This window comes from Clupea harengus, chromosome 2 (genome assembly GCF_900700415.2).
Source record: "Clupea harengus chromosome 2, Ch_v2.0.2, whole genome shotgun sequence".
In the NCBI taxonomy this organism is placed as follows: Eukaryota; Metazoa; Chordata; class Actinopteri; order Clupeiformes; family Clupeidae; genus Clupea; species Clupea harengus.
Window position 1 is genome coordinate 8717789 of NC_045153.1, and position 17500 is coordinate 8735288.

The 17500-nt window shown below is 45.1% G+C and overlaps 1 protein-coding gene across 5 annotated transcripts in view; it reads left to right on the plus strand.

The window, feature by feature from the left end:
- The first annotated feature begins 188 nt into the window (after positions 1–188).
- ubr3 (ubiquitin protein ligase E3 component n-recognin 3) overlaps positions 189–17500 on the plus strand; it is a 59818-nt gene continuing 42506 nt past the window's right edge. For 4 of the 5 annotated variants that reach the window (XM_031582061.2, XM_031582069.2, XM_031582073.2 and 1 more), the window contains exons 1-15: positions 189–563; positions 1497–1537; positions 1932–1998; positions 3494–3624; positions 4548–4776; positions 7122–7301; positions 9834–9967; positions 10416–10502; positions 10678–10743; positions 11045–11134; positions 11554–11682; positions 13816–13868; positions 14065–14198; positions 14800–14885; positions 15377–15518. In XM_031582061.2, the coding sequence (XP_031437921.1) occupies positions 284–563; positions 1497–1537; positions 1932–1998; positions 3494–3624; positions 4548–4776; positions 7122–7301; positions 9834–9967; positions 10416–10502; positions 10678–10743; positions 11045–11134; positions 11554–11682; positions 13816–13868; positions 14065–14198; positions 14800–14885; positions 15377–15518 (1849 nt within the window). In that variant the 5' untranslated portion in view covers positions 189–283. Of the gene's footprint in view, positions 564–587; positions 812–1496; positions 1538–1931; positions 1999–3493; positions 3625–4547; positions 4777–7121; positions 7302–9833; positions 9968–10415; positions 10503–10677; positions 10744–11044; positions 11135–11553; positions 11683–13815; positions 13869–14064; positions 14199–14799; positions 14886–15376; positions 15519–17500 lie in introns of those variants that run through there. The other variant, XM_031582085.2, reaches the window with a different exon arrangement.

The window sequence follows — 17500 nt, forward strand, 5'->3', positions numbered from 1 at the left end:
AAACTGATATTGATGTTTAGAAAAGTTTAATTCACATCTTTACCTATGTGTGCATTTGTTCATACATTTATATGCAAGGCACTTTGGACAAATTACTTATTGCTGAGATTTGGCACATTGAAATGGACCTTTCTTGAAATGGTATTGCGCAGTTGTTTATTTATTTATTTAAAAAATTACCTTCATAGACAAATAAAAATAATATATCACTAATTGTGGTATGTGCAATAATTTACCCAGGGGTGCCCAAACTTGCACCTGTACAATGTTGTATATATAAATTATGTCATTAGATCACATAATTGAAATAAACACACTTATTGTTCGTCCACTCACCTCAGGTCAGGAAGAAAACGTGTTTGCGAAGAAGAACTATGAGAAGTACCTGTCTGCCCTGAAGAGCTCAGGGCTGGTCACGGTAGAGGAGAAGGGAGCGGCGGCAGCAGCAGCGGCGGCAGCAGCAGCAGCAGCAGCAGCAGCAGCAGCAGCAGCAGCAGCAGCAGCTGGAGGCGAAGGAGCCGAGGCTGGGGCCACAGCTGGTGCAGGGTCCCTTAGCTTACTGGGTGAGGCTGGCACAGGGTCCCTTAGCTTACTGGGTGAGGCTGACGCCACAGCTGGTGCAGGGTCCCTTAGCTTACTGGGTGAGGCTGGGGCCACAGCTGGTGCAGGGAACTTAGCTTACTGGGTGAGGCTGGCACAGGGTCCCTTAGCTTACTGGGTGAGGCTGGGCTAGCCACAGCTGGTGCAGGGTCCCTTAGCTTACTGGGTGAGGCTGGGGCCACAGCTGGTGCAGGGTCCCTTAGCTTACTGGGTGAGGCTGGGCTAGCCACAGCTGGTGCAGGGTCCCTTAGCTTACTGGGTGAGGCTGACGCCACAGCTGGTGCAGGGTCCCTTAGCTTACTGGGTGAGGCTGGGCTAGCCACACAGCAGCCCATATGCTGATACAGGTCATCTTAGCAGGACTTTTAGTCACTGCGGTTGCCATGTAAGGTTCTGTAGTGCAGTGAAGCATTCAGAAACATTCACAACATGAGGAATGCTTTGTGGTTTATTCTTCAGTTTAAACATGGCTATCAGAACAATCCTTAAAATGAAATCCTTAAAATTGTGTTTTCTAAGTTGATGTGTAATTTGTTTTTCTATGATCCTGGTATTGGTATACGACGAGCATACAGAAACCATGCTTAGCAGTATTTCACCTTGAAGCATCCATGTCAGTAATGCCTTAGCATCTGAGTAGAAATGTGAAGTTTTCCTTTTACCCTCACAAGCTGAAGAACCGTAACTGTAGCCTGAGTTGTGTTTTCTAAGTTGATGTGTAATTTGTTTTTCTATGATCCTGGTATTGGTATACGACGAGCATACAGAAACCATGCTTAGCAGTATTTCACCTTGAAGCATCCATGTCACGGCTCTTAATGAAAGTCTTGGAGATGAAAGCTGGTATTTCCTCAGGTGAAGTGTCCAATTCATGTTCTGATTCTGTTTTTCTGTAGGTGCCACTGCTGCTGTAAACTCTGTTGATTCCAGTAAAGAGGTACGAGTTTGTTATTGTTTGTTTGCTTGTTTGTTTTTTTACATGTGTGGAAATTATTTTCTCTTTGTATATACAAAGGGACGCATAATGGTCAGTGCAAGCTCACATGATTACAAGCCCTCTGGATTGTATAGTATATCTTGTACTTTTAGGATGATTTAAAGAAATCAGTCACCTGGCCACTGACTCTGGCGATTTCTTGTTTTGCCAATAAGTGGCTGAATATTTAGGGGGTTCAAATGTTTTTGAACCAGCAGTTTGATTTTTCTGGTTCATTCTGATGCCTGGTCTGATCTGGTCTGGTCTGATGTGATCTGGTCTGATGTGATCTGGTCTGATCTGGTCTGGTCTGATGTGATCTGGTCTGGTCTGATGTGATCTGGTTGTGTTGCAGGAGGATCAGGACGGAGGGCAGAGTGTGGGGCAGCGGAAGAGAGTGAAGCTCAGCAGTAGCACCAAAGGTAAGGCTCACCTACCTTAGTCCTCACACAGACTGCTCACACTTCTCTCACGGACACCCCACAGACCTCTCACAGACACCCCACAGACACCCCACAGACACCCCACAGACACCCCACAGACCTCTCACAGACACCCCACAGACACCCCACAGACACCCCACAGACACCCCACAGACACCCCACAGACACCCCACAGACACCCCACAGACACCCCAATCTGCTCATAAATTGCTTATAAGCCCTTAACAGACTATTCTCAGGTGAATTACAGACCAATTACCGATAATTCATCTCGTGTGCCTTTGGCAAGTTCTCGTGTGGGTGAACTGGTCAACGACAGAAGCAAGTGGTACAGAAGATAAGGGGGTTGAGACTCGACATGTTTCATACATGCAGAAGATAAGGGGGTTGAGACTCGACATGTTTCATACATGCAGAAGATAAGGGGGTTGAGACTCGACATGTTTCATACATGCAGAAGATAAGGGGGTTGAGACTCGACATGTTTCATACATGCAGAAGATAAGGGGGTTGAGACTCGACATGTTTCATACATGCAGAAGATAAGGGGGTTGAGACTCGACATGTTTCATACATGCAGAAGATAAGGGGGTTGAGACTCGACATGTTTCATACATGCAGAAGATAAGGGGGTTGAGACTCGACATGTTTCATACATGCAGAAGATAAGGGGGTTGAGACTCGACATGTTTCATACATGCAGAAGATAAGGGGGTTGAGACTCGACATGTTTCATACATGCAGAAGATAAGGGGGTTGAGACTCGACATGTTTCATACATGCAGAAGATAAGGGGGTTGAGACTCGACATGTTTCATACATGCAGAAGATAAGGGGGTTGAGACTCGACATGTTTCATACATGCAGAAGATAAGGGGGTTGAGACTCGACATGTTTCATACATGCAGAAGATAAGGGGGTTGAGACTCGACATGTTTCATACATGCAGAAGATAAGGGGCTTGAGACTCGACATGTTTCATACATGCAGAAGATAAGGGGGTTGAGACTCGACATGTTTCATACATGCAGAAGATAAGGGGGTTGAGACTCGACATGTTTCATACATGCATAAGAACTGCTTGTGTGTGCAGCTTCTCTGCTCTGCACAATTTTTAGAGGAATGCTGATGGTAGAGGGATGAATGTGAATGTGTGTGGATGTGTGTGGATGTGTTATTCTGCAGTGCACACCGTCTTGGCCAGAGACCGTGTGATCAGCGGGATGGAGGGGGGAGGGGGGTGGGGGGGGGTTGTGTGTGTTGGTCGGGATGCTGCCTGTGCTGATTGCGGAGGCCTGAAATGATAGTGCCCACTCTGCTTCTAGATAGTGCTGTGTCTGGTCTAACCTGAAACTCTCTCTCTCCCTCTCTCTCTCTCTCTCTCCCTCTCTCCCTCTCTCTCTCTCTCTCTCTCTCCCCCCCTCCCTCTCTCTCTCTCTCTCTCTCTCTCCCCCCTCCCTCCCCCCCTCCCCAGACCCATCGATCATGGACACTCTGAAACACAAGTGCTTCTTAGAGGAGTTGCTGTTCTGGACGATAAAGTACGAGTTCCCACAGAAGATGGTCACGTTCTTGCTCAACATGCTGCCCGATCAAGACTACAAGGTATTTCTACTTTTCTCCTTCCACTATGATTGTCTGCCTAGCAGCAGATATATGAACAAAAAAGATGAGCAGTCAAGATATGCTGAACAAAAATATTTTATAACAATCTTAAAGTTAAAATTCATATAGGAAATACAGTCAATGCGTTGCCGTAACTATGGATACCCGATGACTATGGTTACAGTTATGAATTAGTGCTCAGAAATTGAGTGATATTATATTATAGCTTTTATGAACATAGAGAAATGACAGTACCTGTTTTTTCAATTCAAGAAATATGGGACTAAAAAGTGACTTATTGCGGTTACATTTTTGTGTAAAAATATGCAGCCCTCTCAAGCAGGCAGCCATTTGTTTGTCATTAAGCCAAAAGCAAATCATAGTATCCTCTGTCACTCTTTGCCGCTCTATCTCTCGTCAGTGTTTTTAGAAATAGAAGAGCTGTTCAGGCTGTTGTCACCCTCTAAGACCCGATGATTATGATCTCATCGCTGTTACTGAGATATCTGCACAGGCTGATTTGTGCAGACTGATCAGTTGTCCTTTTTGAACAATGCCCCACTACACAAACAGGTTTAGCAGCGTATGCTACCAGACAAGGTGTGCAGTCTGGATCATATTGCCATCATACCAAAGCTTTATTCATGTCTACGTTTTGGCTTAGTCAACATTCATGATTGTGTACGCAGTCCTCTTCTGGCAGATAATGCTAACGCCCCGAACCGTACCCCGTCACACTCCGTAAGACCCTAGCAGTGTTCAAAAAGAATCACAGGTGACTCATCAACACTAGTGCTCTTAAACAGCTCTATTAACTGTTTTTCTGTCTCTCTCTCTCTTTCTCTCTCTCTCTCTCTCTCTCTCTATTCTTCTGTCCCTCTGTCCCTCTGCTCTCTCCTCCTAACCTTTCCCCCTTAACCCAGATCACGTTCACCAAGACGTTCGTGCAGCACTACGCCTTCATCATGAAGACGCTGATGAAGAGCCAGGAGTCGGACACCATGTCCAACCGCATCGTGCACATCAGCGTGCAGCTCTTCAGCAACGAGGAGCTGGCGCGTCACGTCACGGAGGAGTGCCAGCTGCTGGACGTCATGGTCACCGTGCTGCTCTACATGATGGAGAGCTGCCTTATACGGAGCGAGTTGCAGGGTGAGGGACGAGAGGATGGAGGGATGGATGGATGGATGGAGTGAGTGAGTGAGAGTGATTCAGTGAGAGGAAGGGAGGGAGGGATGGGGTGTGTGGAAGGAAGGGAAGGGAAGGGGAAACTGTTGTGAGGAAGGACACCTGTTCATGTTGAATGTGTTCAGTCAGTCAGTCAGTAATTTATTCATTCATTCATTCATTCATTCATTTATTCATGCATTTATTCATTCCGGGGGAACGAGGAGAGATCAAGAGAGAGGGAGGAGAACTTGTGGGGAAAGAGCCCTGGTCTTGTTACATATTCATTCATTCATTCATTCATTCATTCATTCACACACGTCATGGTCGCTGTGCAGCTCAACGTGATGGAGAACTGACTTGTATGGGGGGAGCTGCGGGGTGGGGGAGGGAGGGAAGGAGGAAACGTATGGGGAAGGAACCTTGGTCATGTTACACATTCATTCATTCATTCATTCATTCATTCATTCATTCATGATGGAGAGTTGCCTCATACGGAGTGAGCTGCAGGCTCAGAGACAGGGGGATGGGAGGAGGAGGAGGAGAGTGGGATTAAAGTGAGGGAAAGCGAAGGGGGAAGGAACAGTTAAGGAGAAGGAAGACTGTTTATTTTCATATTCACTCACATGTCATTCATTAAGTCAGTCATTCATACATCCTGTGCCCTGGGTTGCCTTATATGGAGTTTAAGAGTGAGGGATTAGGAGTAGGAAGCAGCTATGGGGAGGGAGCGCTGTTCATGCTTTCATTCATTAATGCTTTTATAGACACATACACTTATACATACCTGGATACTTCTAGTACATGCATGCATATGTACGTTCATACATAAACCCATACATTCAGCGATACGTTCATACAATAAAGCATGCATGCATATTTGTAGACAACTGACAACTTTTGTCGTAACAGTTTGAGAAGGAGGAAAAGCACTGAAGGCTACAGGGTAAAAACATTAGCCCATAGAGGTGACACCCTGAATGTCATTTCACGCATAGATGCATGTCTATCAGGTCAGTCTGCCATCGTTTGAAGCAACAGTCCAGCCTGATGGGGGGGACAGTTGTGAAGGCACAAGAAGAGTGTGCTATCAGGAGCATGTTCTCTCATCTGAGAAGTGCAGCATTAGGAGTGATTTGAAAAGAAAAGCGGCACACTGCACATACCCTATTAGCCTATGAATAGAGAGGGAGGAGGCGGGTGGAAGACTGCCCAAAGCATCCTGGGTGATTTGATGTTCATATCAGTCAGAAAAGGCAAAAAGCAGACTTTAAAGTTTGAGCTGCGTCCAGGAGTGATGACACACACTCACGAAATGGCTATTAGACTGAGTAAGAGGAGAGAGTACATGAGTTTAATGTGATATTTACTGCTCTCTCTAGCCCTCCCCCGGGCCCTCCGTGGAAACACACACACACACACACACACACACACAGCTCTCTCTAGCCCTCCCCTGGGCCCTCCGTGGAAGCGCATTGAAGGCATAATTTCATTTTGGACCCTCCGGGGTGGCCCAGGTCATGTTACTGTGGGTCACGCTTCGCGCTTCGCGCTGCCAGCTGAAGTGTTGTGCTGTATTGATTCGCCAAAGCACTGAAACCCAATGAACTGCCAGGCCCACAACAGCTGTGAGAGGGACTTAGCAACCGGCTGGGTGTTAGCCAGCGTCTCCTTAATGACTTACAATTGTGTGTGTGTGACTGTGTGTGTGTGATTAGCGGGTGGAGTGGTTTCGGTCTTTCTTTTTAGCTTATTTAGTAAAAATAAAAATGCAGTGAGCTTCCTGAAGCTTGAGTTTTTTCTCGACGGCTAGACACGGGTCCTGATGGTGCTCTTCTTTATTCTGTGTCTCCTTAGTAACTCCACAGAGTCCTCAGTGGATGTGCTGCTGACACTGACTTTGTGGGGATAAGGGTGTGTGCTGCTCTAGCACTTCTTACTGACTGATTTATTAAAGGCTTTAGTGTCATAAAACCCTTGGAACTTGCCAGACCAGTAGGTGATCTTATAATGACTCATCTGGTCTTGCTAAGATCAAAGGGTATGCAGTCCTTTTTTTTAATTATTATTGAAAAGCCCTTTCAGGTTGTGACTCTGTTCTTAAAAAGCAGGAAGAAAAGTAAATGGAAAATCAATCTTTTTAATGTAATGAATGAAAAATGCACACGTTTTGATTGAATTGTTGATCTAATCTCAAAATGTATGTTCTCTTCTCTTTTCCTTCTCTTTTTCATACCGTCCTCCTCTCCTCCTTTCTTCTCCCCTGTATCTCTCCTCTCCTCCTGTCTTCCTCTCCTGTCTTTCTCTCCTCCCCTCTCTTCTCTCCCCAGATGAGGAGAATAGCCACCACGTGGTGGTAAACTGTGGCGAAGCTCTTCTGAAGAACAACACCTACTGGCCTTTAGTTAGTGACTTCATTAACATTCTCTCTCACCAAAGTGTTGCCAAGAGGTTCCTGGAGGATCACTCTCTGCTCATGTTGTGGATGAGCTTTGTGTCCTTCTTTCAAGGTCAGTCAAGGACACTCTCTCTCTCTCTCTCTCACACACACACACACACACACACACACACTCTCAAACGTCTCAACACGTACACTTGCATGAACTCACACTTACACACCCAGAGCACACTCACACATGTTATTGCGTGACCGTTGGAAGGCAGAATAAGAATTCAGGCTGTTGATTCACTTCGATTCTGAATCTGATTCATAGAGCCACACGTCACAATGAGGATCACTTCATTTGCAATTCTGATTCGGACTGTCAGATGTGTTCTGCAAAAACAAGTAGACGTAGAGGGAGGGAGAGGGAGGGAGAGAGAGAGAGAGAGAGAGAGAGGAGAAAGACAAGAAAGACAAGAAAAAGAAAGTGAGAGGAGGAGAAAGTGATAGGAAGAGGGAGAGAGTGGGAGTGAGTAAGTGAGAGAGAGCAAGACCTCATAATCCCCTTCATCCCTCCCTTTCCAGTTCAGTCACACTGCCACTGCAGATCCTGTCACTGTCTTTGACAACCTGTGTGTGTGTGTGTGTGAGAGAGCGTGTGTGTGTGAGAGTGTGAGCGTGAGTGGGCGAGCTCAGTCATCCAGTGACTCATAAGGTGCATGGTGCAACAAATAGACCGTGACTGATGTACTGTACTGGCCTTTTTAAAACAACTCACACACACACACACATGCACGCGCACACACACGCACGCACACACACAAACCGCACAGTAAAACCCAGAGGGATTTGAGAGACACACAGTTTGCAGCAGGGTGGGGGGAGACTGTCAGCGCACCGCACCACACCACACCAAGACACACCACACCACACCAAGACACACCACACCTGCACTGCACACCAGTGCCTTTCTTGCCTAAGTATGTCACACGTCCGACCCCTGCCTTAAGAATAGCCCCGGGCTCCAACCGAGGTGCACCACAGTATCGCCTTTCACTGACGAGACCCTCACACATCACTACGGTCTCACTGACGAGACCCTCACACATCACTACTGACGAGACCCTCACACATCACTACGGTCTCACTGACGAGACCCTCACACATCACTACGGTCTCACTGACGAGACCCTCACACATCACTACGGTCTGCTACGGACTCATGCAGTCTGTCTGGACCTGCTAGTTTGATCAGCTGAGGATGGATCCACTCTTATGTTTATTTCAATTCTATGAGATTTAATACGTTTTATCTCTCGTCCCATGCACCCTCCCCAGACCCTACTGTCTCATGCAGTCCGCCTGGACCTGCTAGTTTGGAACCATCCCCAGCTGATCACTAATGTTAATTTTAATTCTATGAAATTGAATAAATGTTTTATCTATGCATTGCATGTTAAGTATGTATGCATGCATTTATGATTATATAATCTAATTATAAATATTGATTGGGTAATAATGTGTATGTGGGCGACAGTGGTACAGTGGTAGAGAAGTCGTTTAGTAATCAGAAGGTTGCTAGTTCGATTCCCTGTCGAAGCGTCCTTGAGCAAGACACTGAACCCCTAATTGCTCCTGATGTGCAGTGTGCCATCAGTGTAAATGTAAAATGTAAAATGTGTATACATTGTAAGTCGCACATATGTAAGTCGCTTTGGATAAAAGCGTCTGCTAAATGACTAAATGTAAATGTAAATGTAAGTATCTTTTGTAATGGTGATGACTTCCAGGGGGATGCATACTTTTGCAAGCCACTGTACACACAATATATGTAGTTTATAATGCAGTGTATGTTTTCTTATTCCTTTCTCTCTGTCTTTATATATTTTTTTTCTGTCTTTCTCATCCTGGCCTTCTTCTCCTCCTTGATGAGAAGCTTCTAATGTTAAATGTGTTACGAGCCAGCTCAAGGCACGAAACAAGAAGGGGAGGCCACGCAGAATTTAGGATAATAATAATAATATATTTATTAATGATTTACAAGTTTATATAGTTATCTAATAATTATAGCAAACGTGTGGTGAAGATCAGTGTTGTGAAGAGAAACAAAAGATGCAATGTAAAGTCAGGTAAATGGTAATATAAGCAAACGACGACGATAATCCAAAACCAACGACACTCCAAAACCAACGACAATCCAAATCCAATCTCTATCCAAATCCAACGACCAACCCAACGCTCTCCCGACTGCCATCTGATCAGGGCTTTTGTAGCCCAACCAATCATGGGTTACACCTGGGGTACACCTGCTTCCCATTACCTGCTAATGAAACAGAGACAGAACAGATATGCAAATATCCTGGGGCGGGGCCTAGACCCGCCAGGGTCGTAACAAATGCCTTGTTACCACGAGCTGGAAGAGCGGTCATGCTGAACTGACAGATATGAGCTTTGAAGTGTTGCGCTGGCTGGGCTCCCAGACTGAATTGGAGTGTGTGTGTGTGTGTGTGTGTGTGTGTGTGTGTGTGTGTGTGTGTGTGTGTGTGTGTGTGTGTGTGTGTGTGTGTGTGTGTGTGTGTGTGTGTGTGTGTGTGTGTGTGTGTGTGTGTGTGTGTGTGTGTGTGTGTGTGTGTGTGTGTGTGTGTGTTGCATCCTGCAGGTATGAACCTAAACAAGCGGGAGCTGAATGAGCATGTGGAGTTTGAGTCGCAGACGTATTACGCAGCGTTCGCAGCCGAGCTGGAGGCCTGTGCCCAACCCATGTGGGGTCTGCTCACACACTGCAAAGTCAAGGTGAGACCCACCTCCACTCCAACACGCACCACCACAACCTCCCATGGCTCCTCACATATCCCAGCATGCATTTCACCTTGCGTCACCACTCAACCTCCCATAGCTCCTCAAATATCCCAGCATGCATTTCACCTTGCGTCACCTTATTTTTCCTTGTCCATATGTTGTATCCTTACGATATGTCGATCTTCTAGTCTTCCCCTGATTCAAATTTCTTTGCAATTCATTGTTTTTCCATAGGTCTTCATTGGCTTTCACAATCTGCAGTACATTATAGAAATTGACAATCATTTTCAGACTTACACAGACATACACACACACACACACACATTTTTTTCCCATTTTATAAATTCATGTGATCTAAAGGTTGAGCTGTAGTACAGCTATGTATGCAGATGCAGCCGCCAATGTGTTTGTCACCTAGCTGGTTTTCCTCTCTGACCAACAGGAAACGCAGGAGTACACCAAGACAGTGGTGCGCTACTGCCTGGAAGCCCTTCAGGTCTGGTTTGATAACATCGGCTTCGTGGACGAGGTAATAGAAACACAGACTTACTTAAAAGTAAAAAAAATAACGTATAAGAAGTGTTCATCACTGAGAGGAGTAGGTGGTCTCTCCCGTGCTAACAGAGACACTTACGCCCTCCTCATAGTCGCATCACTGCCAGTTAGATCATTCCTGATGGGTGTATATCCTCTTCCTGTTTCAGCCCGCACCCAATCAGGTGACGTTTCACCTACCTCTGCACCGATACTACGCCATGTTCCTCAGCAAGGTATGCGAGGTTTCTTAGCTGTCCCTGTGCTGCTCACATAGTTAAACATGAGACGAGTGAGTGAGAGAGAGACAGACAAACTGCCCTTTGTCTGAAACATTGCTGTCTTTGTATCTGTTGCTCATCTTCCATCTGACTTCTGATAAAAAAAAATAAAAAACACACAAGCACTCTCTGAAGTAGTGGTGAAGATCAGATTATTATGGGCTGTTTGTGGACTGAAATGTACGTAGACGCCTGTGTGGAGATGAGGCGTTGTAGTGTTGCACTGATGCTGATGTCCGTCCGTGTGTCTGCCCAGGCGGTGAAGTGCCAAGGGTTGGATCTAGACAGCCTGCTTCCTGACCAGGAGATGCTGATGAAGATCATGGTCCATCCTCTTCAGATTCAGGTAGGGAAGCGCACCTCTCACTGAGTGGCCCTGCCTTCTTCCTGCCTTTCCCCATGTCTACCTATATGCCCAGAGCTTTAGCCTTGGACTCCCATGTCTACCTATCTGCCCAGCGCTTTAGCCTTGGACTCCCTTGAGCTGCTGATTCACACAGTTAAAAGCAACCTAAAGCAGAACAAAACTTTTTAGGTGGTGTTCTTTGGTGTTCTGTGGTGTGGTGTTTTGTGACTGCTGTATAAGACAGCGCTGACCTCTGCTGTTCTTTGGTGTGTGTGTGTGTGTGTGTGTGTGAGAGAGAGGCATAGAGGGTATGAAAAAAAAAAAAACTATACCCACCGTACAATAACCAAAAACTGTGTTGTGACTGCTGTATAAGACAGCGCTGACCTCTGCTATTCTTTGGTGTGGTGTTTATGCAGGTGAGCCTGTCTGAGATCCACAGCAACATGTGGGTGAGGAACGGTCTGCAGATCAAAGGCCAGGCCATGACCTATGTCCAGTCCCACTTCTGCAACTCCATGATCGACCCTGACATCTACCTGCTCCAGGTGAGGGATCACCACTGACACCTCTAGGCTGTTTGTTGAGACTCTTACAGTATCACTCTTACAGTGCTCTTAAAGTATCACTCTTACAGTGCTCTTAAAGTATCACTCTTACAGTACTCCTAAAGTATCACTCTAACAGTGCTCTTAAAGTATCACTCTTACAGTGCTCTTAAAGTATCACTCTTACAGTACTCCTAAAGTATCACTCTAACAGTGCTCTTAAAGTATCACTCTTACAGTGCTCTTGAAGTATCACTCTTATTATTACCCTGTTCCCATCAGTGTTGGGATCACACAGTCACTGCCAGTGTGAAATACAACTGCACTGTCAATACAACTCCCACAATCCCCCCTGTTACTATGACTAGTGCTGCTCTGTTGTTAATGCTGTACAGTTCATACACTTATTATTAACATACTGCTAATATTTCAATCCTGCTACCATTGAGTATCACACTGTTACTCCGACTATTAGGACCTACCACTACTGTTTATGCTGTCCTGTTAATAGCACTATTGTTGGTGGTGGTAGTAGAGGGTAGTATTTCAATCTTGGTACCACTGACTGCTAGGGCTGAACGATTAATTGCATTTGCGATTTAATCGCGATATGATAGAACGCGATTTTCTAACCACAACGTTCGCGATTAAAAAACGTGGTCTAAAAAAAAAAAAAAAATTATATATTTTTTTTTATTTATTTATTTATTTTTTTAAGATGGTACATTTTGCACACAGTGTTAAAAAAGTGCATGCCTAGTGTTTATACTTAAAATTACTTTTTTTAAATTACTTAAATGCACAGTGGCAAAGCCACCGATTTGTTGTTCTTGTTTCTGTAATGAGCAGTTAAATAAAAATGTAAAATGTTGGAAAGAATATTTTACACTAAATGTATCTAATATTGTGTTGTTCATATTTAAATCATTCATTACGTTTTGTTGGGGGAAAAAAGAGGGGGGAAAAAATCGCATATTAAATCGCAATCGCAATATTTTGGTAAAAAATCGCAATTAGATTATTTTCCCAAATCGTTCAGCCCTACTGACTGCTATATTTCTGCTTAATACTACACTGTCACTACAACAGTTGCACTACCACACTGTTATTACCGCTATTGGTATCACTGCTGATAATTACTGGTCATGCCACAGTTGATGCCAGTGTTGACAAAAACCACTGCCACGTACACAGCCCGTACCAAAGGCCAACATGTTTATGCGGTCATGAAGGGATAAAGACTTCAGAAGGCTGGGGTGTAATTCCTGCTTTAATGAGGGTATAAATATGTATGGTGGATGTGGCATGGACGGGTTCATGGACGGGTTCATGGACAGGCAGCTGTTCACAGGCCCTCCTGGTGGAACACTACAGCCATGTGATTCATTGTCAACACAAGGAGAGCGAAAGTCAGGCGTGTAGAGATGACAACAAGGGCGCCAGAGAGTAGGGACACACACTGTACACACACACTGTACACACACACACACTGTACACACACACACACACACACACACACTGTACACACACACACACACACACACACACACACACTGTACACACTGTACACACACACACACACACACTGTACACACACACACACACACACACACACACACACACACACACACACACACACTGTACACACACACACACACACACACACATACACACACTGTACACACACACACTCACACACACACACACTGCAGACACACACACACTGTGCGCACACACACTGCAGACACACACCACATTACACACACCATGCACACACCACACACACCACATTCCACATATAGAACTTGCGAGACAGATATGTAGACTCCAGTCTGTAATAAATCCACCCTGTAAAGATTAGTAAATGTGCTGGAAAGCATAGAAATATGAGCAGAAATCTAGACAGAACAGAACATGGCCACACTATAACAATTTGATGGATTTCACAAAGAAATCTACTTTTTATTTTTAGTGTTGATAGCAATGTTGTTGTTGTTGTTGTTGTTGTTGTTTGTTCCAGTTCTGATTCCGCTATTGGTTCAGCTCTCCCTATGAATGCTTGAGTACTGCTTGTGTTACTATTGCATCACTACTGTAATGCTAGAGGTTTATTTCTTCTGAATTTCTTTTTAGGTGTGTGCATCTCGGCTGGATCCCGATTACTTTATTTCCTCAGTTTTTGAAAGGTATGTCAAAAAACTAAAATCACAATTTTTACTAACTACATGCCTGTTGCAGGTACAAATGAAAATCTATGACACTCATCTTCCCCGTAATGGATCTAAAGCATCTCTTTGTGTGTGTGTGTGATGTGTGTGATGTGTGTGATGTGTGTGATGTGTGTGATGTGTGTGATGTGTGTGTGTGTGTGTGTGTGTGTAGGTTTAAAGTGGTGGACTTGTTGACCATGGCCTCCCAGCACCAGAACACAGTGCTGGACTCTGAGCAGGAGCGGCCCATGCTTGAGGGAGCCCTCACCTTCCTGGTCATCCTCTGCAGCTTGCGCATACACCTAGGTAGGACAGGAGCACACACACACACACACACACACACACACACACTCTCCTGTGCATAGACCTAGGTAGGACGGGTGCACACACACACACACACACACACACACACACACACACACCTGCCCACTCCTGCGCAAACACTTGTACAGACCCCCAGATAGGACGAGTGAATACCCTCACACACATCTGCACAGCCGTTCAGGTACACCAGGTGTGCACACCTGCATACACACCTTTTAGACACCCAGCTAGGACATCTGCGTACACTTCCGCAGACACTTAGGTAGAACAGATGTGCACACACACCTCGCTAGTACCGCTGAGTTTGCCTAGGTTGTACAGCTACTTGGAGAAGTCAGGTGGGTACACACACCTGAGCATTCACTCGTGTGGGACAGGTACACACACCTGCACAGATACCTGGGAGAGGAGTCCACATCTGCAAAAACCCTTTTATGGGACATACACTACTGCAGACACCAGGCATATTAGCATAAATATTAGCTGATGTTCAAACTAAAGCCCTTTAATTCCTTCTCTCTGTTTTCCTCCCTCCTCTCTTCTCCTCCCTCCTCTTTCCTCTGTTTCCCCCTCGCTCTGTCAGGCATGGCGGATGATGAGATCCTGCGGGCTGAGATGGTGTCTCAACTGTGTATGAACGACCGCACCCACAGCTCCCTGCTCGACCTCGTATCCTTCTGTTCCAGCTCCACTCAGTTGACCATGCCATCAGGAGCCAGGGGGCAGGGCTTTTATTTAACACCTCTCTCAACGTGTGTGTGCCTGTGTGTGTCTCTGTGTGTGCCTGTGTGTGTGTGTCTGTGTGTGTGTATCCCTGTGTGCGTGTGCGTGTGCGTGTGTGTGTGTGTGTGTGTGTGTGCGCGTGTGTGTATGTGCGTGTGCGTGTGTGTAAGGGGTCAGGCCATTCACTACGTGGCTGTTGAAGTACGTCATCTCTTAGAGGGCTTTACTCCTCCAATGTGTCTCCTCTTGTGCCAAAAGTAGGGAAGCAGCATATAGTCTTATAAACTGTTTTATAATCTCTGTCTTATATAATGTGTGTACATATGGACACTTGAGGCTGTGTGTGTGGGTGCGAGTTTGTGTTTATCTGTGTGTGTGTGTGTATGTGTCTGTGTGTGTGTGTGTTTTTTTTTTTTCCTTGACCGTTTCGTCCTCAGATCCCTGAGAACCCTAATCCAAAGAGTGGCATAGTCCCGGGCAGCTGCAGCTTTGAGGACATGCTGTCTGCAGTGGCCGACTTCAAGGCCCCTGTGTTTGAGCCTGGAGGTTCCATGCAACAGGGCATGTACACGCCCAAAGGTACGGCCACTGTCAGAAGTGTGTGTGTGTGTGTGTGTGTGTGTGTGTGTGTGTGTGTGTGTGTGTGTGGTTCAAAGAGGGAGTTGATTGGGTGTGATGTAAAAATGTATGTTTGTTTGCTTTTGAATGGGATAACTACACAGGTCTGAAAGGATCATGTGCTTTTGAACGGGATAACTACACAGGTCTGAAAGGGTTGTGTTCTGCCACCATCACTTCTGTGTTTCAGTGGGACATTATGTTATCAAATCCTAAACGATCATTAGAAAACCCTTTTGAGGACCTTTTTAAGAACCTTTAGAATCATCTAATTTGAGAAACAGATGCCTCACAGCTTTTTAAAACAGTACCCATAAAACACCAGTCTCATCAGCAGCAGTGAAGCGCCTCTGGAAAGATGGCAGAGTTTCAAAGAAAAAGCCGTATCCAAGACTGGCCTATGAAAGGAAAATACTAAAATGGCTCTAAGAGAAACAGATACTGATGATTGAAGATCTGTTATGAATAGATAAATAGATAGAGGAGGAGTGCTTAATACCATCCCTCAAGCATGATAGAGGAACAATGATGAAATATGCTGGTAAAGTATGCAATTTGTACCAAGTAAAAGGAATATTTAACAGGGAAGGCTATCACTTTTTTTTTTTTTAAACCATGATTCCATTCCCAAGCCATACCCTGTGGACGGCACTTGATTATAGCCGATGTTATCCTCCAACCGGACGGAGACCCTAAGCGTCGCTCCAAATCATGCAAGACCTATTTAGTGAAGAGCCAGTCAAGCTGTAAAGCTGCACAGTTGGTAATTGCTGCAAATGGAGAATTCTTTGATGGGAGCTCATTTTAAAGCACAAAATATTTTTTTCAAGCAGAAACCATTATTTCTTACTTCGACCAAGTCGTCTTGACTGTATTTTACGACCAATTTAGTATCTTAGACATGGTGACCGGTATGCCATTGGAACACAAGGTACATATGTGACATAGGCACAGGTTATAACACAGTACATATGTGACATACAGGTTATAACATAGTACATATGTGACATAGGCACAGGTTATAACACAGTACATATGTGACAGGCACAGGTTAGAACACAGTATATATGTTACATAGGCACAGGTAATATCACAGTACATATGTTACATAGGAACAGGTTATAACACAGTACATATGTGACATACAGGTTATAACACAGTACATATGTGACATAGGCACAGGTAATAACACAGTACATATGTGACATAGGCACAGGTTATAACACAGTACATATGTTACATAGGCACAGGTTATAACACAGTACATATGTTACATAGGCACAGGTTATAACACAGTACATATGTTACATAGGCACAGGTTATAACACAGTACATATGTTACATAGGCACAGATATTATTTTACCCGTTTAGGTCAAAGGCTAATTTAAATGCAGCACCATGTTCTGGGTTCTTGTTCTTTCATTTATGGCTTTTCCACCATTGAGTTCCCCCAGTGTTGTGCCTGAATTGTCTTTGAATGGTGGTGCTCAAGAGACCAGGCGTACCTGTAATGTCTGTCTGCCCCCATCAAGGCTTGCCTCCTCACAATGGACGTAATGGGACAAAAAGAGAAGCGATATTGTGTTCAGATATCACTTCTAAAATGTGCTGCTGAAGGTGTAATGTAATTGGACGCAGTAAGTGTGCACTGAAGCGTGTCGCTGGGTTTTACTCTTCTGCTCTTTGGCTGAGTTCTCTTCCTTTGCTGTCCCGCATCCATTCAGCACAGTTCTCCAGTACTGATGGGAGGATGCTGTTTCTGTCTCCAACCACTTGGGGGCAGCCTTGCACTGTTTTTGTTGAATGCCACAGCATGTCGGACGCCTCTGTCAAAGACAGTAAAGATGGTGTTTTAACTCTGCCACTTCTATGGATGCCTTGTAGCCCTTTACAAGTCCATAATGCTGAACAGAACCTGGTGATAGGGTGTGTGTGTGTGTGT